The sequence below is a fragment of the Scardinius erythrophthalmus genome (genome assembly GCF_964197995.2).
Source record: "Scardinius erythrophthalmus genome assembly, chromosome: 23".
Lineage (NCBI taxonomy): Eukaryota > Metazoa > Chordata > Actinopteri > Cypriniformes > Leuciscidae > Scardinius > Scardinius erythrophthalmus.
Window position 1 is genome coordinate 4,218,727 of NC_138243.1, and position 18,270 is coordinate 4,236,996.

Sequence of the window (18,270 nt, forward strand, 5' to 3'; positions counted from 1 at the left end):
ATTGCTAATGTCAGAATCCGAAGAGAACAAGTTTTTAGGGACCACAATGATTTTCTGGCCCAGGATGATGACTGGCTTATCAGATAAAATTCCAAATAAAATATTTTTTCTCGTTTCTACCTCCGATAGTAGCACCTCCAATTCACTTTCTGTAAAGTTTCGTTTCTTGCCGCTTGCATTAGCCATTTTCTTACTGTTTTCTTTTGCCAAAGTGGACTCATTACCATATTTAAATTGATTTAATTAAGGGAGGAGACTGGGTGGGGCGTTGTGCTCGTGCATGTGCGCTAAATTTTACGTTAATTGAGATGTACAAAGAGAATATGCGTGGGATCCTTCGTACGCAGAGATTTATACAGCTGGGTTTTTTTGTGCGTACGCAGATTTACAGCTTTGTCCGTACGCAATGTTTTAGTATGAATTCAACACAAGTCTTTGTACATGAGGCCCCAGGTGTAAACGGATATGTGTCTCCCTCGTCCACTTGTGACTCGGTTGACCAAAACACATCTTAATTCCAGGAGTATACAGGGCCTAAAAGACGTTTAACTGTCACAACTGCTAACAAGCAAAAGGGGTGCAATCTTGATAAGGATAAGAGCCTTCAGTGATGAAAGTTGACAGCAGAAGGTGTAAACTGTGGTCATGTCTTGTAAAGCTGCACCAGCCTGGGTTTGAGCATCAGAAAAGAGATCAGTGTTGTAGAGACGAGGCAGTTCTGCTGAATGTGGCCATGAGGTTAAATTAAACGCCAGACTATGTGCTTCATTACCTTGAAACAATTTTGGATTTACAGCTCAAAAATGTTGCAGTAATTATACATAAATTATAAATAATTATAATTAAATGCCTTTTAAATATAACACTTAACATTTTGTCATTTTAGTTACAGGTTTTCCTGATTCTTCAAAGAAAAATACTATGTGGCCGTTTCTTTGCTGTTTTATCTCATTTTGAATCATTTGAAGCCTTTTCAAAGCCGCTGAGTCCCCCTTCTGGGCCCCGGGCCCCTTTTTGAGAACCACAGCTTTATATAAGAGCATCCGAGCCTCGACACATCACGTGACTGGATCCTGAGCACCAGTGGCTCGTGTCACGTGACTGGTGTCGACACCACTCCTCTGACAGGGATCTCGTCTATGGTTCGCTCAAGCACAGGTGTGCAGTCTTTCTGAACAGGTTTGATTTTACACCATTTCCTTCATTACATGTCTTCACTGCTATGAATAGAGTGCTGTGTGTGAGCCGCGCATAAGCCGCCGTTTGGACCGTTAAATCCCCGTGTTGCTGTTGTAAATCGCGAAATGGTGGCAGTGACACAGCCCAGAATAAAGATAGCGTGTGGAGGACGGGTTTCTGCTGTAACAGTTACTGGATTTTGATATTACTCGGTGTTCGTCGATAAAGGCGTTTTATGGTACATATGATGGCGTTTTTGGTACATATGGAGCTCAACGCAGTATTTGAGTGTCAGATAGATGTCGAGCATCATCATCTTCATCAGGAGAAGAAACGGGATGATTCTGGATGATTCCTCTACTAAACCCTCACAACTATCCTTTATTATCATCATTATTCCATCTTTTATATCAACCGTATTCTACAGTGTGTTGAACTCCGCCTATGATTTTTACCGAAATGTTATTATTTGAGTAATATTTTTACAGTAAAGCGTTGGCCTGGTTTCTCGGGGTTTATTCAGGATAATGTCTGGCATTAAAACAAACACATTTCCATTTTTATACTGTACAAACCACTACTGTTGTGTTTGAGCTCAGTGGACGTGCAGGGCCTTTGGTTTAATGACTGAATAGTGGATATACTCCTTTATTCAGTTTAACTCAGATTTCCTTTAAGATTTAGGAATGTCACAGTGAATATACTAAACCTAGTGTTGTGGACTGAAGGCTAGGTCTGATATTATAGCATTAATATATAAAATATTAATATATAATATGCATCATTTTTCCCAAACTGGCATTTCAAACACTCTTTGTTTTTGATAGGACCTTCTGTCCTTATGTTAATCTAATGAACTGGGTTTGGTAGTGAGATAATGTAGCCTAAATGTTAACTACTATTCAGTGATGGCATAATCATTTCATATACATGTGCAAATGATTGTGTAATTACTGTCTTAATGTTTTGATGATTAGTAAGTGTGTAAATATGATCTTAAATTTGGTCATTTCTTTTTTATTAGCCTAATTTTTTTGGGTCACACTTTAGATTAGGGTACAAATATTCACTATTAACTAGTTATCCCTCAATAAACTCCTAATTACTGCTTATTGACAGTAAACAAGGTAGTTAGGAATGGGGAAGGGTTAAGTGATGTAGAATATGGTCATGCAGAATGAGGCATTAATATGTGCGTTATATGTACTAATAAATAGACAATATGCTATTAATATGCATGCTTCTCTTTTCATTAATCTTTTATAAAGCACAATTTAATACAACAGCATTTGCCCAAAGTGCTGTACACAGAAATTACACAAATTCAAAGTAAACACATAATTCAGTGTAGAATATGCCTCAGTGCCCTGTAGAGTTAAAAGCCTGAGATAATGGATGAGTTTTTATCAGTTTCTAACATGCAGGGGTAAAAGATGCAAGCCCTAAGTTTTAATCTAGACCTATAGGAACAGTTAAAGCAGCTGATCAGCACCTCAGAGACCTAGTAGATGTGTGCTGTTTTAAAGGACTGCTAGAGAAGGTGCTGCCGACACATTTAATGATTTTAAAAACAAACAGGAAAAGATTAAATTCAATCCGGAAACGTACTGGCAACCAGTGAAGATAATCGTAATGTCAGCATCCTAGCGGCTGCATTTTGGACTACCTGCAAATGAGACAACACCGTCTATATGACCCCTATATACAGAGAATTACAATAATCAAGCCTTGGAAAAATAAAGGCATGAATGACCATATCAGGGTCCTTAAAAGAGAGAAATGTCTTGACTTTGGCCAAAAGTCTCAAGTGGAAAGGCTGGATTTGACAACAGCATTTATTTGCTTATCAAATTTAAATGCTTTGTCAAATAAAACACCCAAATTCTTCACTACCGTTTTATTATTATACGAGACCAGTGCAACAAGATTCAAATTATCGTTTGGTCCAAATTGAATAATGTCTGTTTTGTTTTTGTTGAGTTTTAAAAAAAAAAGTTAAAGACATCCAGCCTTTTATATAATTTAGACAGGCTATAAGAGGAGTTAGGGCATTCTTGTTATTCTGTTGCAATGGCAGGTAAATCTGTCTATCATGCTAATAAGCAGTTAGTCAATAGTAAATATGTATCTAATCTAAAATGTTACCGCGTTATCAAGTGAAAATAAATAGGATGTTACACTATTCAGCCCAACCAAATGTAAAGTTTTTCTTATCTAAATAAATCTCTTATCTAAACACTCATTAAGCTTAGTGGGCTTATTGTGAACAATATGGATCAATATTCATTATATTGAATAACAATATTCATTATAAGCCCACTTGACAAAAAATAAGTCATATTAAATGCATCATTCATGCAGTGTTGTTGGTTAGATGCAATACAAAATACTGCTTTACAATACCAAGAATCAAAGACTACAAAAATAAAAAAATCATATCAGGTTTTATTTTAATCTGATTAATTAATCTCTTATAATAATAATAACAATTATTGTTGTTATTGTCATCATTATTATTTAATCAATACTTCTCAATAATACTGTACAAAGCAAATTAAGTTTTATCGGCATACCTTACAAGGCATGAATCTGTATTTGGAACGAGCACTTTGATATTTGCATTATAAATGATAATACCTCCATAATAAATGATATTATACCTCCAGCTGGATTGCCCATGATCTCCACCAGAGGGCACTCCTCCTACAACTACATTTCCCATAATCCATTGCATGGACTCACTGTGGTTTGCTTACTTCCACCTGTGTGTCATTTGCTTGTTAATGTTGGCCTGTATGAGCACTGTGTTTCCACTCACGCTTTTTGTGAAGTCTTGTTACACTGCAGTTCTGAGTGCTTTCTCTAGTTTCCCGTACTGTGGCTCTGATCTTCTGCCTGGTTTCCTGGATTTCCCTGTTCGCCCTGTGTTTTGACCATTTTCCTCATATGTGGATAACGATTGTAGATCTTCTAACCGTGTGTCAGAGCTAAATACACTAGTGATGGGAAGTTCGGATCAATTTACTGACTCTCTCGTTCGATCTTGTTTATCAAAATGAACGATTCTTTATTCGAGTCATTTCCCAAATTCCTGTGCACATCCACCAATTCAATCTTGATCATATTCTGAATTAAGAAATAATTATAATACAGCCAAAATAATTTACAGGGAACATAAATATTTACCTTCCAAATCTTTCGTTCAATTGTCATGTGACAGATTCAATGAATGAATGATTTTAGTTCATCACTAAAATACACTGAGAGGGTGCTACCAAATTATATTACTATAGTATTTCATAAATGAGTGCGGTTACTAATAATATTACATATTTTGACAGTAAATCACTGAGCTTGAATTAGGATGCCAAGGTTAATTTACTTATAATATAATTTCAATATATTAACATAGGGAGAAATGTAAATCCTCTGACAGTGTGATTTAATTGAGACTCGACCTTGATTCTACTATATTTGCTCATAATTTACCATTGTTCTTCAATCACACTATTCATTTAAAGATAATTAAAAGCACAAACATAACAGTTGCTGCAATTAGATTTAGGTTCAGTTTGCATAATATTTACTTAAATAATTAGAAAAAAATTATTTGAATATAAATCAATTTGAGGGGAAAAATAACTTTATAAATAGACAGATTTATCCTTCAGATCTGCAGAATTGTAGAAGTCTGTGTTTAAAATGAAGAAGCTGTTGAACATCAGAGAACGACAGCAGTTTATGAGCCGGTAATTTAGTTCAGTCAAGTCACATTTATTTCTGTAGCGCTTTATACAGTACAATACAGATCATTTCAACGCAGCTTCACAGTAATAAACTGGAAAACCAGTGAAGGAAAACGACAGTGATGTCATCGTCCAGCTCAGTTCAGTTCTCATACGATAGTGTCAGTGCAGTCAGATCAGTAATATTGTTGAATATTAAGTGTCCTTAATAAGCCAGAGGCGACAGTGACAAGAACCCAAACTCCATCAGTGACAGAAATGGGAACCTTGGGAGAAACCAGGAACAGTTCTCCTCTAGCCAATGAACGAACACGTTGAAATACAAAAGAAATCACACTTGGTGTCTGTGTTTTTTAATTTTGTTGATTTTAGTATCTGGTATAAAACCTATGCCGGATAAATCTGCATGTCCTGCAGTCGTGTCTGTCATACTTTCGAGCTGTAAGGCTTTGGTCCGCTTGTGTTTCTGACCCACCGCTCCATCCCTCCCACAGAAACACAGTCCCCTTCAGATGTGTTTAATCTTAAGCTTGCCAAAATCTTGTTAGATGTCTTTTGCCACGCCACTGGCGCATCATCATCAGTAGAAATGCTGCCGGAAATCATCTCAAACCGGCGGCTGAGGCCCAAAACCTTTCTCTTACAGCTTTTGGAGGCATTATTTCACGTCAGAGTGAAAAAAGTTCAGTTTCATTCTTCCTAATCCTAGATTGGTTTCTTTTTTGTCAAATTGACAGTTAGCATTTGGAATTATCCTTCAATGTTTTAATATGAAGACCCAATTGAAGACCCAATTGTTGAACTTCACATCTGTGCGTGTTCTGCCGCTACTGAATCAGATTAGTCAGGTCCCAAAATAGATAAATAGCCCTGGATAAGATGCAGTAGGCATTTTTGAGGAAAAGTACTTCAAGTGTTGTTTCTATATGATTTTTAGGTGCTGAATCCATTTCTGCCGTATAACAAGTTGTAAACATCACTGTTTTGGCATAAACAATAAAAACAAAATGGCTGCCAAAAAAAAAAAGTTTTAATGCATTTGTTGCAGTTTAAACATTAAACATTAGAACTAAAACTATGCATTCTCAGAATATTTAAACATGTAAACAATGAAAAAACAACATTAACATGAAAGGGATAGTTTTTAATGGCTGCTGGAATTATGCCAAGGTACACTGGGAAGCATATATCAGTGGAAATATGCAATTATGCCCAGCCCGAAGGGGGGGACTTGGAATACACATGACCCCAGGGGGCTGCATATTGAGAATCACTGGGGTGTCCAGCTGCAGGTGGAATATTTCAAACCCAGGGGTGGCAAGGTAGCTTGCCGAGGGAAAGACACATGCTCAGAGAGGCTTACAGTGGACTACACACGTGGGGGTTGCCCAGAGGCCGTGTTAGGTGTCGCCCAGCCTGCAGATCTACATATGTCTGTTGGCGAGGCGCCATGCGCTAGAGCCCAAGAGGATGCCACACTCCGGGTGGAGCAGGCCGTCACATCAAGGGGGCATGGTCGACCTTGCTGCTGGTAAGCCAAAGCAATGGTGTCCACTATCCAGTGAGACAACCTTTGCTTGGAGAGAGCCTTTCCCTTCAGCTTCCCACCATGACAGACAAAGAGCTGGTCTGAAGTCCTGAAACAATGCATCCTGTCTATGTAAGTATGGAGGGTGCGTACTGGACAGAGCTGTGCCAAGGCTGGGTCTGCGTCCTCCAAGGGCAGCGCTTGCAGGTTCACCACCTGGTCTCGAAAGGGTGTGGTGGGAACCTTGGGCACATATCCAGGCCGGGGTCTCAGGATCACGTAAGAGTTAGCCGGTCCAAATTCCAGGCACGCTTCGTCACCCGAAAATGCCTGCAGGTCCCCTACCCTCTTGATGGAGGCCAATGCAACCAGGAGCACTGTTTTCATTGACAGGAACTTAAGCTCCACTGATTGCAGAGGCTCAAAGGGAGCACTCTGCAGGGCAGTTAAAACCACAGAGAGGTCCAAAGAGGGAACGAGAGGAGGGCGAGGAGGATTCAGTCTCCTCGCTCCTCTCAGGAAACTGATGATCAGGTCGTGCTTTCCAATGCACTTACCATCAACTGCATCATGATGTGTGGCAATGGCGGCACCATACACTTTCAGGGTGGAGGGAGACAACCTTCGCTCCAACCCTTCTTGCAAGAAGGAAAGCACGACACTGATCGGGCCTTTCGTGGGTTCTTTAAGTTTAGAAGAACACCAGTTGACAAAGAGGTTCCACTTCAACGCATAGGCATGTCTCGTGGACGATGCTCTAGTCTAGCGGAAGTGATGGTAGCCACCACCGCTGGTGGTAGGGTACTCAAACCTGCCTCGTCCCATCCAGGAACCACACATGGAGGTTTCAAAGATCGGGACGAGGGTGCCATAGGGTGCCCCGTCCCTGAGAAAGCAGGTTCTTTCTCAGAGGAATTGGCCAGGGAGGTGCTGTCGCGAAGAGTACTAGTTCTTGGAACCAGGTGCGGTTGAGCCAATACGGGGCAACCAAAATTACCTGCTCCTCGTCCTCCCTGATCTTGCGCAAAGTCTACGTAAGAAGGCTCACTGGGGGAAAACGCATACTTGCAGAGGCCCCGCGGCCAGCTGTGCGCCAGTATATCCGTGCCGAGCGTGCCCTCGGTCAGGGAATAAAACAGGTCACAGTGGCAAGAGTCGTGGGAGGCAAACAGATCTACCTGTGCGTCCCCGAACTGATCCCAAATCAGATGAACCGACTGGGGATGGAGTCCCCATTCTCCAGCGAGAGGCCGAAACCGAGACATATCAGCTGCACGGTTCAGGTCTCCCGGGATATAAATGGCTCGAAGCGACCTCAGATGCTTCTGACTCAATATGAGGAGGTGGCAGGCGAGTTGCGACATACGGCGGGAGCGCAGACCACCTTGTCGGTTGATGTACGCTACTGTGGCGGTATTGTCTGATCGGACTAATACGTGCTGACCCCTGAGCAACGCACAGAAGCAGTGCAGGGTGAGACGTACAGCCAGCAACTCGAGGCAATTGACATGCCAAAGGCGCTGGGGTCTTGTCCAGGAGCCTGCGGCAGCATGTCCATTGCACATGGCGCCCTAGCCCATTATGGAGGCATCTGTTGATACAACAACATGCCAGGAAACTCGTTCTATGGGCACTCCAGCCCATAGAAAACTGAGGTTCGTCCACGGGGTGAAGGTCTGAAGGCAGTCACTGGGACTCGGAGCGTGCCTTGTTGCCATGCCCACCTCGGGACTTGATCGCGAAGCCAAAGCTGAAGCGGTCTCATATGAAGCAAGACGAGCGACGTTACTGCGGCTGCGGATGCCATATGCCCCAGGAGCCTCTGAAATAGTTTCAGTGGAAACGCACTCTTGCCCTCGAACTGACGAAGGCAAATTAGCAGTGACTGCGCGCGCACGCACATGGCGACCGAGTCGATTTCCATACCGAGAAAAGAGATCCTCTGCACGGAGCAGAGTTTGCTCTTCTCCCAGTTGACTCGAAGGCCCAGACAAGCTAGGTGCCGCAGCACTAGGTCCCTGTGTTCGCAAACCTTGTCTCGAGAGTGAGCTAGGATCAGCCAGTCGTCGAGAGGAACAAGGGCTGCCTCGACAACCTTTGTGAAGACGCGAAGAGACAGGGCTAGCCCGAAAGGGGGAACCGCGCACTGGTATGCCTGCCCCTCGAATTATATATATATATATATATATATACTGGTATGCCTCATTTGCATATGTAAACATGACATTTCAGAAAACTTGTAATACAAAAAATGTCTGTCTCTATGTAAGTGAAAAACTGGAAAGGTTTTATGGTGATATCTATAACTTAAAATTTTTACCCTATCCACCTGTAGTGTTTTGGCTTTGAATAATGCACCTATTGTTTCAATGACAATTACAAGAAAATGGGACCCTTATTTCAATGTTATACGATGGATCCTTATTCAGGAGACATTGAACTTTCTAAAAATGTGGTATAACAACTTTTCCTCAAAAATGCCTACAGGGTTACACAATCTTGAAGATTCGGACCTGACTAGATGCAACCGCTTCTAATTTAATACCGGTAGAAGAGTACAATTTTGTGTTTGTTGATCAACATCTGTGTCTATCACAATGGGTTTCAGAGTACACTCACATGGACACTGACCTCAGTTTGAGCTCCAGCCCCATTCATCTGCCCTGCAGTGTTGAAAGCTTTCAGCTGACATGCGGCTTTACGTGTACACTAGTGTATCAGCAGCACAGCACTGTACGCACACAGTCAGTCTTTTCTAACTCTTTTATACTCTGTACGCTCAGAAAACATGGGAATTTTTTATGCTAATCAGTTTGTCCACAAGCTGGCGACACTGACCTGACCCGAAAACAACAACAAACTTCTGACTCATCTTTGATCACCAAAATTACATTTTAACGTTTTTTCGTTCATGCCTTAAAATATCTTGAATGTAACTCGACACCCTTGCCTCATTTAATATGCGTGGTTCTATGAATATGCAAATGAGCCCCGCCTCCACTCACTCACTCACTCACTCAGAGATCCACTGGTTGACGATCACACGTTGATCTGATTGGTTTCAAGGTAGTTTGTGACGTCAGAAACACCAGCGATTTCAAAGCGTGTTTTTGAGACTGTCTTTGGTTCACTGCAGTTTTAAGGAGAAAATACTCAGCAATGCTGTCGACTTATGGATTTACACATGGTTTGTCTTAAAGCACATTAATAACACCACATAGACATATAAACAACAATAAAAGCTTGATTTTCACCACTTTTAATACTCTCACTTTGAACAAAACCTACAAACATTTAAATCTCTTTGAATTGAAAATCTCGTTGCCTTTGAATGCTCAAGTCTCTGCTGCACTAATATATGTGCTAGACAACATTACAAATACAATATAGCTAGATCTAAATACAGAGGATCACTCATCTCAAATCAAATCAAATCAAATTTTATTTTTATAGTACCTTACAACAGCCAAAAGGTGCACAAGGCACTTTCCAGTAAAAGCATCAATAGACAACAGAAAATAAAACACAAATATCAGTCAGAGTCAGAGGTTACGTGTTAAAAGCTTGTCTGAACAGATGTGTTTTCAACTGCGATTTAAAAACACTCAACACGGTGATGCTTCGTAGGAGTGTTGGTAAAGCGTTCCAAAGATTAGGGCCCTGGACGGCAAATGACCGGCCTCCAAACTTTTTATATTTGAATTTGGGAGTGACCAGAGAGGTGTGTTCAGAGGAGCGAAGAGTTCTGGGTGATAGACCGTTAATAAATCGGCGAGGTAGACCAGGGCCAGACCATTGATGGCCTTGAACACGAACAGCAGAACCTTATACTCCACCCTAAACCGCACTGGGAGCCAGTGGAGCGAGCGGAGGACTGGGGTGATGTGTGAGCATTTGGAGGTGTTGGTGAGGAGACGTGCTGCCGCGTTTTGAACCAGTTGAAGCCGATTAAGGATTGATTAAGTCCAGTGTAGAGGGCATTGCAGTAGTCTATCCTCGAGCTGAGAAAGGCATGAATGGCTTTTTCAAGGTCAGCTCGGGACAAGAATGGTTTGACCTTACTGAGAAGCCTTAGCTGGTAAAAGCTCGCCTTAACAACTGCACTAATCTGTTTGTCATACTGCAAATTTTTGTCAAAAATAACACCCAAGTTACGCACAGTGGGTGCAAACTGAGGTGTTAGAGGACCAAAACTGAAAGAACTGTTGGGTGAGTCAGGGCTGAACAGGATGTACTCAGTCTTTCATTCAAATGAAGGAAATTCTGGGAAAGCCACTGCTTGATGTCCTTAAGGCAGTTATAAAGGGGGTCCAACGCAGAACGATTGTTCAGAATCACAGGAAGGTAGATCTGGAGGTCATCTGCATAGAAATGAAAATGAACGTTATGATTGGAGATGAGTTGTCCAAGTGGCAGCATATAGAGAGAGAACAGAACAGGACCGAGAATGGATCCTTGAGGCACACCGGTTGACAGAGGGGCAGATGAGGAGGAAAAGGCGTCTAGCATTACTGAAAAAGTTCTGGTAGTGAGATATGAGGAGAACCAATTGAGCACTGCGCCATGCAAGCCAACAAAATGTTGAAGACAGGAGATGAGGATGGCATGATCCACAGTGTCAAATGCAGCGGTAAGGTCCAGTAGTACCAAAACCACAGAGCTTTTACTTTCCAGAGCTCCAAGAATGTCATCATGGACCCTCAGTAACGCTGATTCAGTGCTATGTCTAGACCTGAAACCGGACTGAAATTTATCACAAATGATGTGCAGTTGTAGGTGAGACTGAAGCTGGGAGAAAACAAGCTTCTCCATCAACTTAGACAGAAGTGACAGGTGAGATATTATTCGAAAATTGGACAGTATGGTGGGATCTAGGTTGGGTTTCTTGAGCAGCGGTCTAACAATAGCGTGTTTGAGAGCAGTGGGAACAGTCCCCAAACTAAGACAGCTGTTTATGAAGGAGACAAGAAAAGGACCTACGATGTCAATAGCCTCTTTCAAAATCCTGGCAGGAACAGCGTCTAGCATCTCGTATCATTTTACGATGTTAAAAATCGTCATATTGTCCATCCCTAAAACTTGATGCAAGTACAAAAGAGTACAACTTTTTGTAAAGCTGCTTTTAAACGATGTGTGTTGTGACTAAAGGGCCGTTCACACCAAGAACAATAACTATAACTATATTTACGTCCATACCAACGAACGATAACGGTCTGTTTATTCTAAGCTGGTGCGCTGCGGTTTCAAAGTGTGTACGACATCATTAAACATGTTTTGCTGTTCTTGTTGCACTTAACCAGCAGATGTCCTCAGCATGCTGTGTTTTGACTAGAGCCCGACCGATATGGATTTTTGGGCGCCGATGCCGATACCGATAAAAAAAAGCCAGATACCGATATATCGGCCGATATTATTTATGTGTATATTATAATACAGTAGCAATATTATTTATGTGTATTATAGTACAGTAAGTTTGGACACACTTTACAATTGGTGTGTACAAACTTTTGATGGGTACTAGAGCCCGACTGATAAAGGACTTTGAAGGCTGATACCGGTACAAATATTTGTTGGTTTTAAAATCCGATATTCCGATATATCGGACGATATATATTTTTTTTTTTTCAGAAACGCGCAACAAAACATTAACAAATTTCCCTAACATTAGTTATTTGTAGTTATTTATGAGTTTTAACTAAAATAATATGATAATGCATTTTAAAAAGAAACTTGTTTCTTGTATTGTCACAACAGAACAGAGGAACATCAAAATATATTAAAGTTCTGATAAATAAAATGTATAAAAATACAAACTTAAGATTTTTTTTAAGACTAAACGTTTAGTCCTTTGAACAAAAACAACAATTTCACATTCAAATTGACAACAAATTTAAATTCAAATTTTCTTCTGTTGAAAATAAGTTATTTGGATGAATGTGGGTAACCAAACAGTTGATGTACCCCAATGACTTCCATAGTATATTTTTCTCCTTTGGAAGTCAATGGGGACCAGCTACTGTTTGGTTACCCACATTCTTCAAACTATTAATATTAGAAAAATATTAGAAGGAAATTAATACAGTTGGAACAACATTAGAGTGCCTGTAAATAATGAGATCATTTTTATTATTGGGTGAACTATCCCTTTAAGGACAAGCGGCAATGTGTTTACAATTGCTACTGTCTGTTTAAGAGCTGAGCACGACACGTCTAATGTACACGCATTTGACAAGCGGACAACCGACATTGTTTATGTAAATCTTGTGTGTATTTAACAGTATTAGCACAATAATACTCGAAAGATAACTTAGTCCAGTATCCAGGCGCTGGTAGAAAGGCTTTTAGTGCATGTGAGCTTCACATGTACGCGCTGAGAAACGCACACGTTAGAACAGCGCATCAGCATTTAAAATTAAATGTTTAACCGACAAAGCATTAAAGCACATGCACATTATGAACTTTTGTGAACTGCAGTGTTAACATTTTATGTGAATATAGCCTACGTCGCGTTGTTCCGCTTCACTCTCGGCTTATTTAACCGCAGCAAAACTGGACATGAGTCACGAAATTTGTCATCCTTATTTGAGTTAAGAGAACTGATAGGGATGTTCTTTTAATTGTTATTCAAGCAATGTATGTCTCGTGAGTCGTTACCAACCTACCATGAACACACTTCACCGCTGATCTCACTCGCGGTTCTCTCTGCCCGACTCGGGCTGGATCAACAGGTTGCTGAATGTGTGGCACGTTATACACGAGTGTTGCCAACAGGGACGGTGTAGAGTGCCCTCTGGTGGACAAACTATACAACGGCAACCCTCATAACATGGTTGAAGGGTGTTTCGTCCGTTTTTATTTTATTTTTGAAATATTAATTTATCGGCCGTTATAAATGCCGATACCGATAGTTTTGAAAATGCCTAATATCGGCCGATAATATCGGCCTGCCGATATATCGGTCGGGCTCTAGTTTTGACTGAAGCTAGTGTAATCGATCTAATAATCTAACTGTGGATTTAGCTGACGGAGTCAATATAGTGGAATAAAAACAACACCTAGTCTTTTTCAATGCAACTTCAAAGGAAGCAAGACAATGTTGTCGAAACGAGCGCTGGATACCTGAGGTAATACTTCTCACCAATTATTCAGAGGGTATGAACGATTGTTTTCCATATCCATTTTCTTGAAAAGGGGCTTGACTTGTTAAACAGTGCTGGATTTTTCTGGACCTCGGCGGTTAACTTCTCCACAATGTCATCTGCCATTTTAAATGCTCTAGGCTAGTTATTAACAGCAGATGGCGCTCTAGGCTAGTTATTAACAGCAGAGGGCGCTCTAGGATAGTTATTAACAGCAGATGGCGCTCTAGGCTAGTTATTAACAGCAGAGGGCGCTCTAGGATAGTTATTAACAGCAGAGGGCGCTCTAGGCTAGTTATTAACAGCAGAGGGCGCTCTAGGCTAGTTATTAACAGCAGAGGGCGCTCTAGGCTAGTTTTTAACAGCAGAGGGCGCTCTAGGCTAGTTTTTAGATGTTTCTAGAGCACGCAGTGCCCTCTGCTGATAAAAACTAAGCTCAGAATCGATTCGAGAGAATCGCGATGCATTCGGAAAATCTCAGAATAAATCTAGAATCATTTCTTGATTCACGATGCATCAATTTATTGTCCCAACCCCTTATATATATATATATATATATATATACACATTATTTCTTCCTCTCTGTTTCAGCCAGGTCATGTCAGTAAAGATGGAAATGGATGCCAGTGGATCGTCCAGGGCACCCATCTCCGTTCTGTCATCCGCTGAGGTCAAAGGCACCCTGAAGCCCGAGCCCGACAAACCCCGCTGCTCCAGCACCCCCTGCTCCCCCATCAAAAGTACTGTCTCAGGATACCAAATCCTTCACATGAACTCCAACTATCTGGTGGGCTTCACCACCGGCGAGGAGCTTCTTAAATTAGCCCACAAGTGGTCCAGTCCTGACAGCAGCAACACAGAGGCCTTGCCCAGCCCCATCAAAAAGCCTGTGGATGTAAGTCTGCACCGAGCCTCGCGGATCTGCAAAGCCAAAAGCCGATACTACCAGCCGTACGACATCCCAGCCATCAACGGGCGCCGGCGCCGGCGCATGCCCAGCTCAGGAGACGGCTGTCTGAAGTCTCTCGCCGGCGGGGAGCCCGGCAAGACCCCGCACGGCCCGCTGCCCCTGTGCCTGCTGAAGGGCAAACGCGTTCACTCCAAGTCCCTGGACTACCTCAACCTGGACAAGATGAGCCTCAGGGAGCCGGCGGACACCGAGGTGCTGCAGTACCAGCTCCAGCACCTCAATCTGCGGGGCGAGCGCGTGTTCACACGCAACAAGACATGAGGCCTCAGACGCCCGGCACTAACACACTCAGTGTAGGGCTTGATTTTTACCACTCTCCCCCATTACGCCATCCATACACCACTGATCTTCTGTGTGTGAGGAGACACCAGGGCAGGGGAAACCTTAAAGGAGTAGTTCATCCGAAAAGACTAGTTCTGTCATTGTGCACTCACCCTCATGCTCTTCCACACTGCTCGTTTCTGTTTCAATGGAACGAAAAAAGCTAATTTCATACAAGGACAGTTGTTGGTGACTGCGGCTGTCAACATATTCAAAGTGTGCTAAAGCCATATGGTAGATTTGTGCGGGGCACACAATGTGTTATTGATGCTGAAGCTCTGAAATTTCATATGCGTCCAGCAAAGACTTTGATATCTGTCTGTCACACAAAACTATCAAGAGACTTTGGTAGACTTGGAATATAGCGCAGTTATTGCACAGAGTTGTGGCATAGACACCCATATGATCGGGCTGCACGACATCTGAAATAAAACCAAGTGTCAAACGCAACGGCTGCACTTGAATCAAGTAAACACCTGTGTTTCCGAGTGAAGCGTGGCACTGTGAGCATCTCACGAGTTTGAGTCGCCTTCACGTGCGCTTGGGAAGCCGGCCATCTTCACAAACCTGTAATGAGAAACCGCTGACAGCTAAAGAGAAGCGCCCTGCAGGGTTCTGCCAGAAAACGCTTTTGAAGACTTGAGACAGCCATAAATATTAGTATTGTAATTTATGGCTAAAATTTGCAGCCCTGCAAACATGGAGATGTTTTTATAAATCACATTTTAAATCGCAATCTCTGTTGCTATCAGAATAACCGCATATTTCATGAAGTCGAGCAGCCCTGTTATATGTGTTTTTATGTGACTAGTGTCACACGGACGGACAGAGTCACTCTGAACTGACTTTGTATGAAAATGAACTGCATTAACCTTTCCCCCCTTTTTCTTTTTTCTTTTCTCCTTTTTTCAGTTTGGAAAGACATGAGGGTGAGTAAATAATGGCATGAGAACAAATCCTTTATCCCCACAACGAATTATTGTAAAGGTGTGTTACAGGGCCATACATTCATTGCCATGGTGAGGTTTTTTAAGATTAGCAATAAATGGTGTGTCTTAATTGCTTAATTCCTACAGTGTGTGTGTGTGTGTGTGTGTTTGGCAGGTCCTCACTTTCTGAGAGCCCTTTAAAGGCCTGTTTGAGGATCAAGACCTGGTTTTAGTGATGAGGTTATAATTAGGTTTAGGGTAAGGGTTCGGGTCAATGAATGTCCTCACAAAGATGTGCGTGTGTGTGTGTGTGTGTGTGTGTGTGTGTGTGTGTGTGTGTGTGTGTGTGTGTGTGTGTGTGTGTGTGTGTGTGTGTGTGTGTGTGTGTGTGTGTGTGTGTGTGTGTGTGTGTTGTGTGTGTGTGTGTGAAAAAGTATACCTTTGTAAATTAAGTGTGAAAATGGCTGTACTGCAAAAATGCATTTAGTCATTTGTTCCCCCTCAACATCCAGTCGCACGTGTGTGTGTTATCCTGCTAACATTGGTAACTCGTGTCAGGTGAGGATCTCGACTGTTACGCAATCCGGATGTTCTTTAAAACACACTCCGATAGGCTTAGCGCAGGAGAGGCTTTTCCTTGGAGAGGCCAAGCCGACATTAGCATATAGAAACCATTAATGGCCTTTTCATTTCTTTAATCAATATTTTACAGGAGACTCACTGGATCCTCTTACACTGAATACTATGTTATTGTCTGGAAGAAGTGTTTGTTAATGAAGGTTGATCGTGCACATAGTAGATAACATTGCTATAAAACCAAAGTCCAGGGGGAACTTGATTAATAATTTTTGGTCAACAGACAATCTTTCACCGTTTCACGTGATAAGCACTGGTAACAGTTTATGGGATCTTATTTCTCCATTTTCACAACAATGTTTAATACGTATCCATTTGCTTTTTTGAGGTTTTTTTTTTCAATCTTAATCATGATGAGTGAAGATATATTAGTTCCAGACATCGGGATCATGTTTCTTTAGGATCTTTGCTAGTTGTTTGATACTTTTCCTCCTTCATCTTTTCTCTTCTATATCTTTCTCCTGTGATTTTAATTAATGCATTGAACTGAATTGCTAGATTCCACCCCTTTCAACATTACAGACTGTATCCTAGAGTTTAGTTTCGTCTTCTAGGTCATCTATCTAATCCAGTCGAACTATCCTATTGTTTCACTGTTACATTCAGCTAACCGTCGGTGGAATATGCTCTAAAAAGCACTTTAGATTAATGCATTATATATTTATTAATTGTGATGTGTTGGTGATATTTTATTACAGTATTTCCAAAGGTTTTTTTTTTATTTACATATTGGTTTTAATTGAAGCCAAATTAATAGTTTTGTTGTATAGTTTTCATGTTAATGTGCTATGAATTCTTTGGACTACAGTTAAAAATTGATTTAGTGACATTACACTATTGGAACAGTGTAATTTATTATTTATCTACATAGCTACACATACACAATACTTAACATAAAGTGAAAAAGATCAAGCCTATTTGTCTATTTACAATATTGAAAAAAATATTAGGCTACCTATAAGGTGACCTTTCAAGAAAACCGCTTTTAAAAGCACCATTATTTCAGTTTTCCAGTTCTCTTGGGCAGCAGTCAGCCAGCTGTCAATCATCCCGTCTGGAGTGTGTTCTGCCCGACCCAGTCATGTCAAAGTACCAAAAAGTGAGCGCTTTGTGTTCCTGCAGGCAGGCTCGTGACGGGCCGTCCTGCCGAGGCCTTCATCACGGACGATTGATACACTCCGTGATGTATCGGAGCCAATGAGGGTAAACACTTCAGCTTGAAAACCTGTCATGCACTGGAAACGTTAAACTGTTGTATTCTCCTTTTTTTCAGATATGTAATATTAATAATGATTTAAAGAAATGCTCCTGCCTAGAGGGATACAACATAATAGATTTTGACCTGTTGCTGAGTAAAAGTGTGTCACTACTGGCTGCAGTGCCTTCAGTAAGAAATACACGATTTATCCAGAAGGCATGTCTTAGTTTGTCTTACTTGAATGCACATGTAATATTGTTACGTTATCTTCTGTTCTGAACATGCTTAAATTGTTTTTGTCAAAAGTTTGAGTTTCGTTTGATATCAATAAAACACCGTTCTTTGCATTGTGTATTTCTTACATTGTGTTCCCAGGGAAAGCATGAAACATGTATACTTTAATGCAATGCAAGTCAGTTTGGATAAAAGCTTCTACCAAATGCATGCATTTGATCTTAATCAGAGAGAACAGTGAAGCAGTGTTATCTGAAATATGTTGTTACATTTGGTCTTTTCGTAGTTATCCAGTCGTAGTCCAAGTGTCCTTCAAGACAGACTCGACTCGGAAAAGTGCTTTATTTAGGCCAGTGGTTCTTGGGGCCCTCAGCAAACTTTACAGGGGTC

General features: G+C 41.4%; 1 protein-coding gene across 4 annotated transcripts; it reads left to right on the top strand.

Moving 5' to 3' along the window:
• The first annotated feature begins 1,066 nt into the window (after positions 1-1,066).
• On the top strand, positions 1,067-17,992 carry macir (macrophage immunometabolism regulator). Of its 4 annotated transcripts, none has more exons than XM_081354002.1 (3): positions 1,067-1,179; positions 14,184-14,855; positions 17,455-17,992. In XM_081354002.1, exon 2 carries the CDS (start codon positions 14,191-14,193, stop codon positions 14,821-14,823), a length of 633 nt encoding a protein of 210 aa, XP_081210128.1. In that variant the 5' UTR covers positions 1,067-1,179; positions 14,184-14,190; the 3' UTR covers positions 14,824-14,855; positions 17,455-17,992. The 4 variants fall into 4 exon arrangements, with proteins under 4 accessions (XP_081210128.1, XP_081210126.1, XP_081210127.1 ...); XM_081354003.1 differs by having other exon boundaries at positions 1,069-1,158; XM_081354000.1 differs by having other exon boundaries at positions 14,184-17,992.
• The last annotated feature ends 278 nt before the right edge of the window (positions 17,993-18,270 follow it).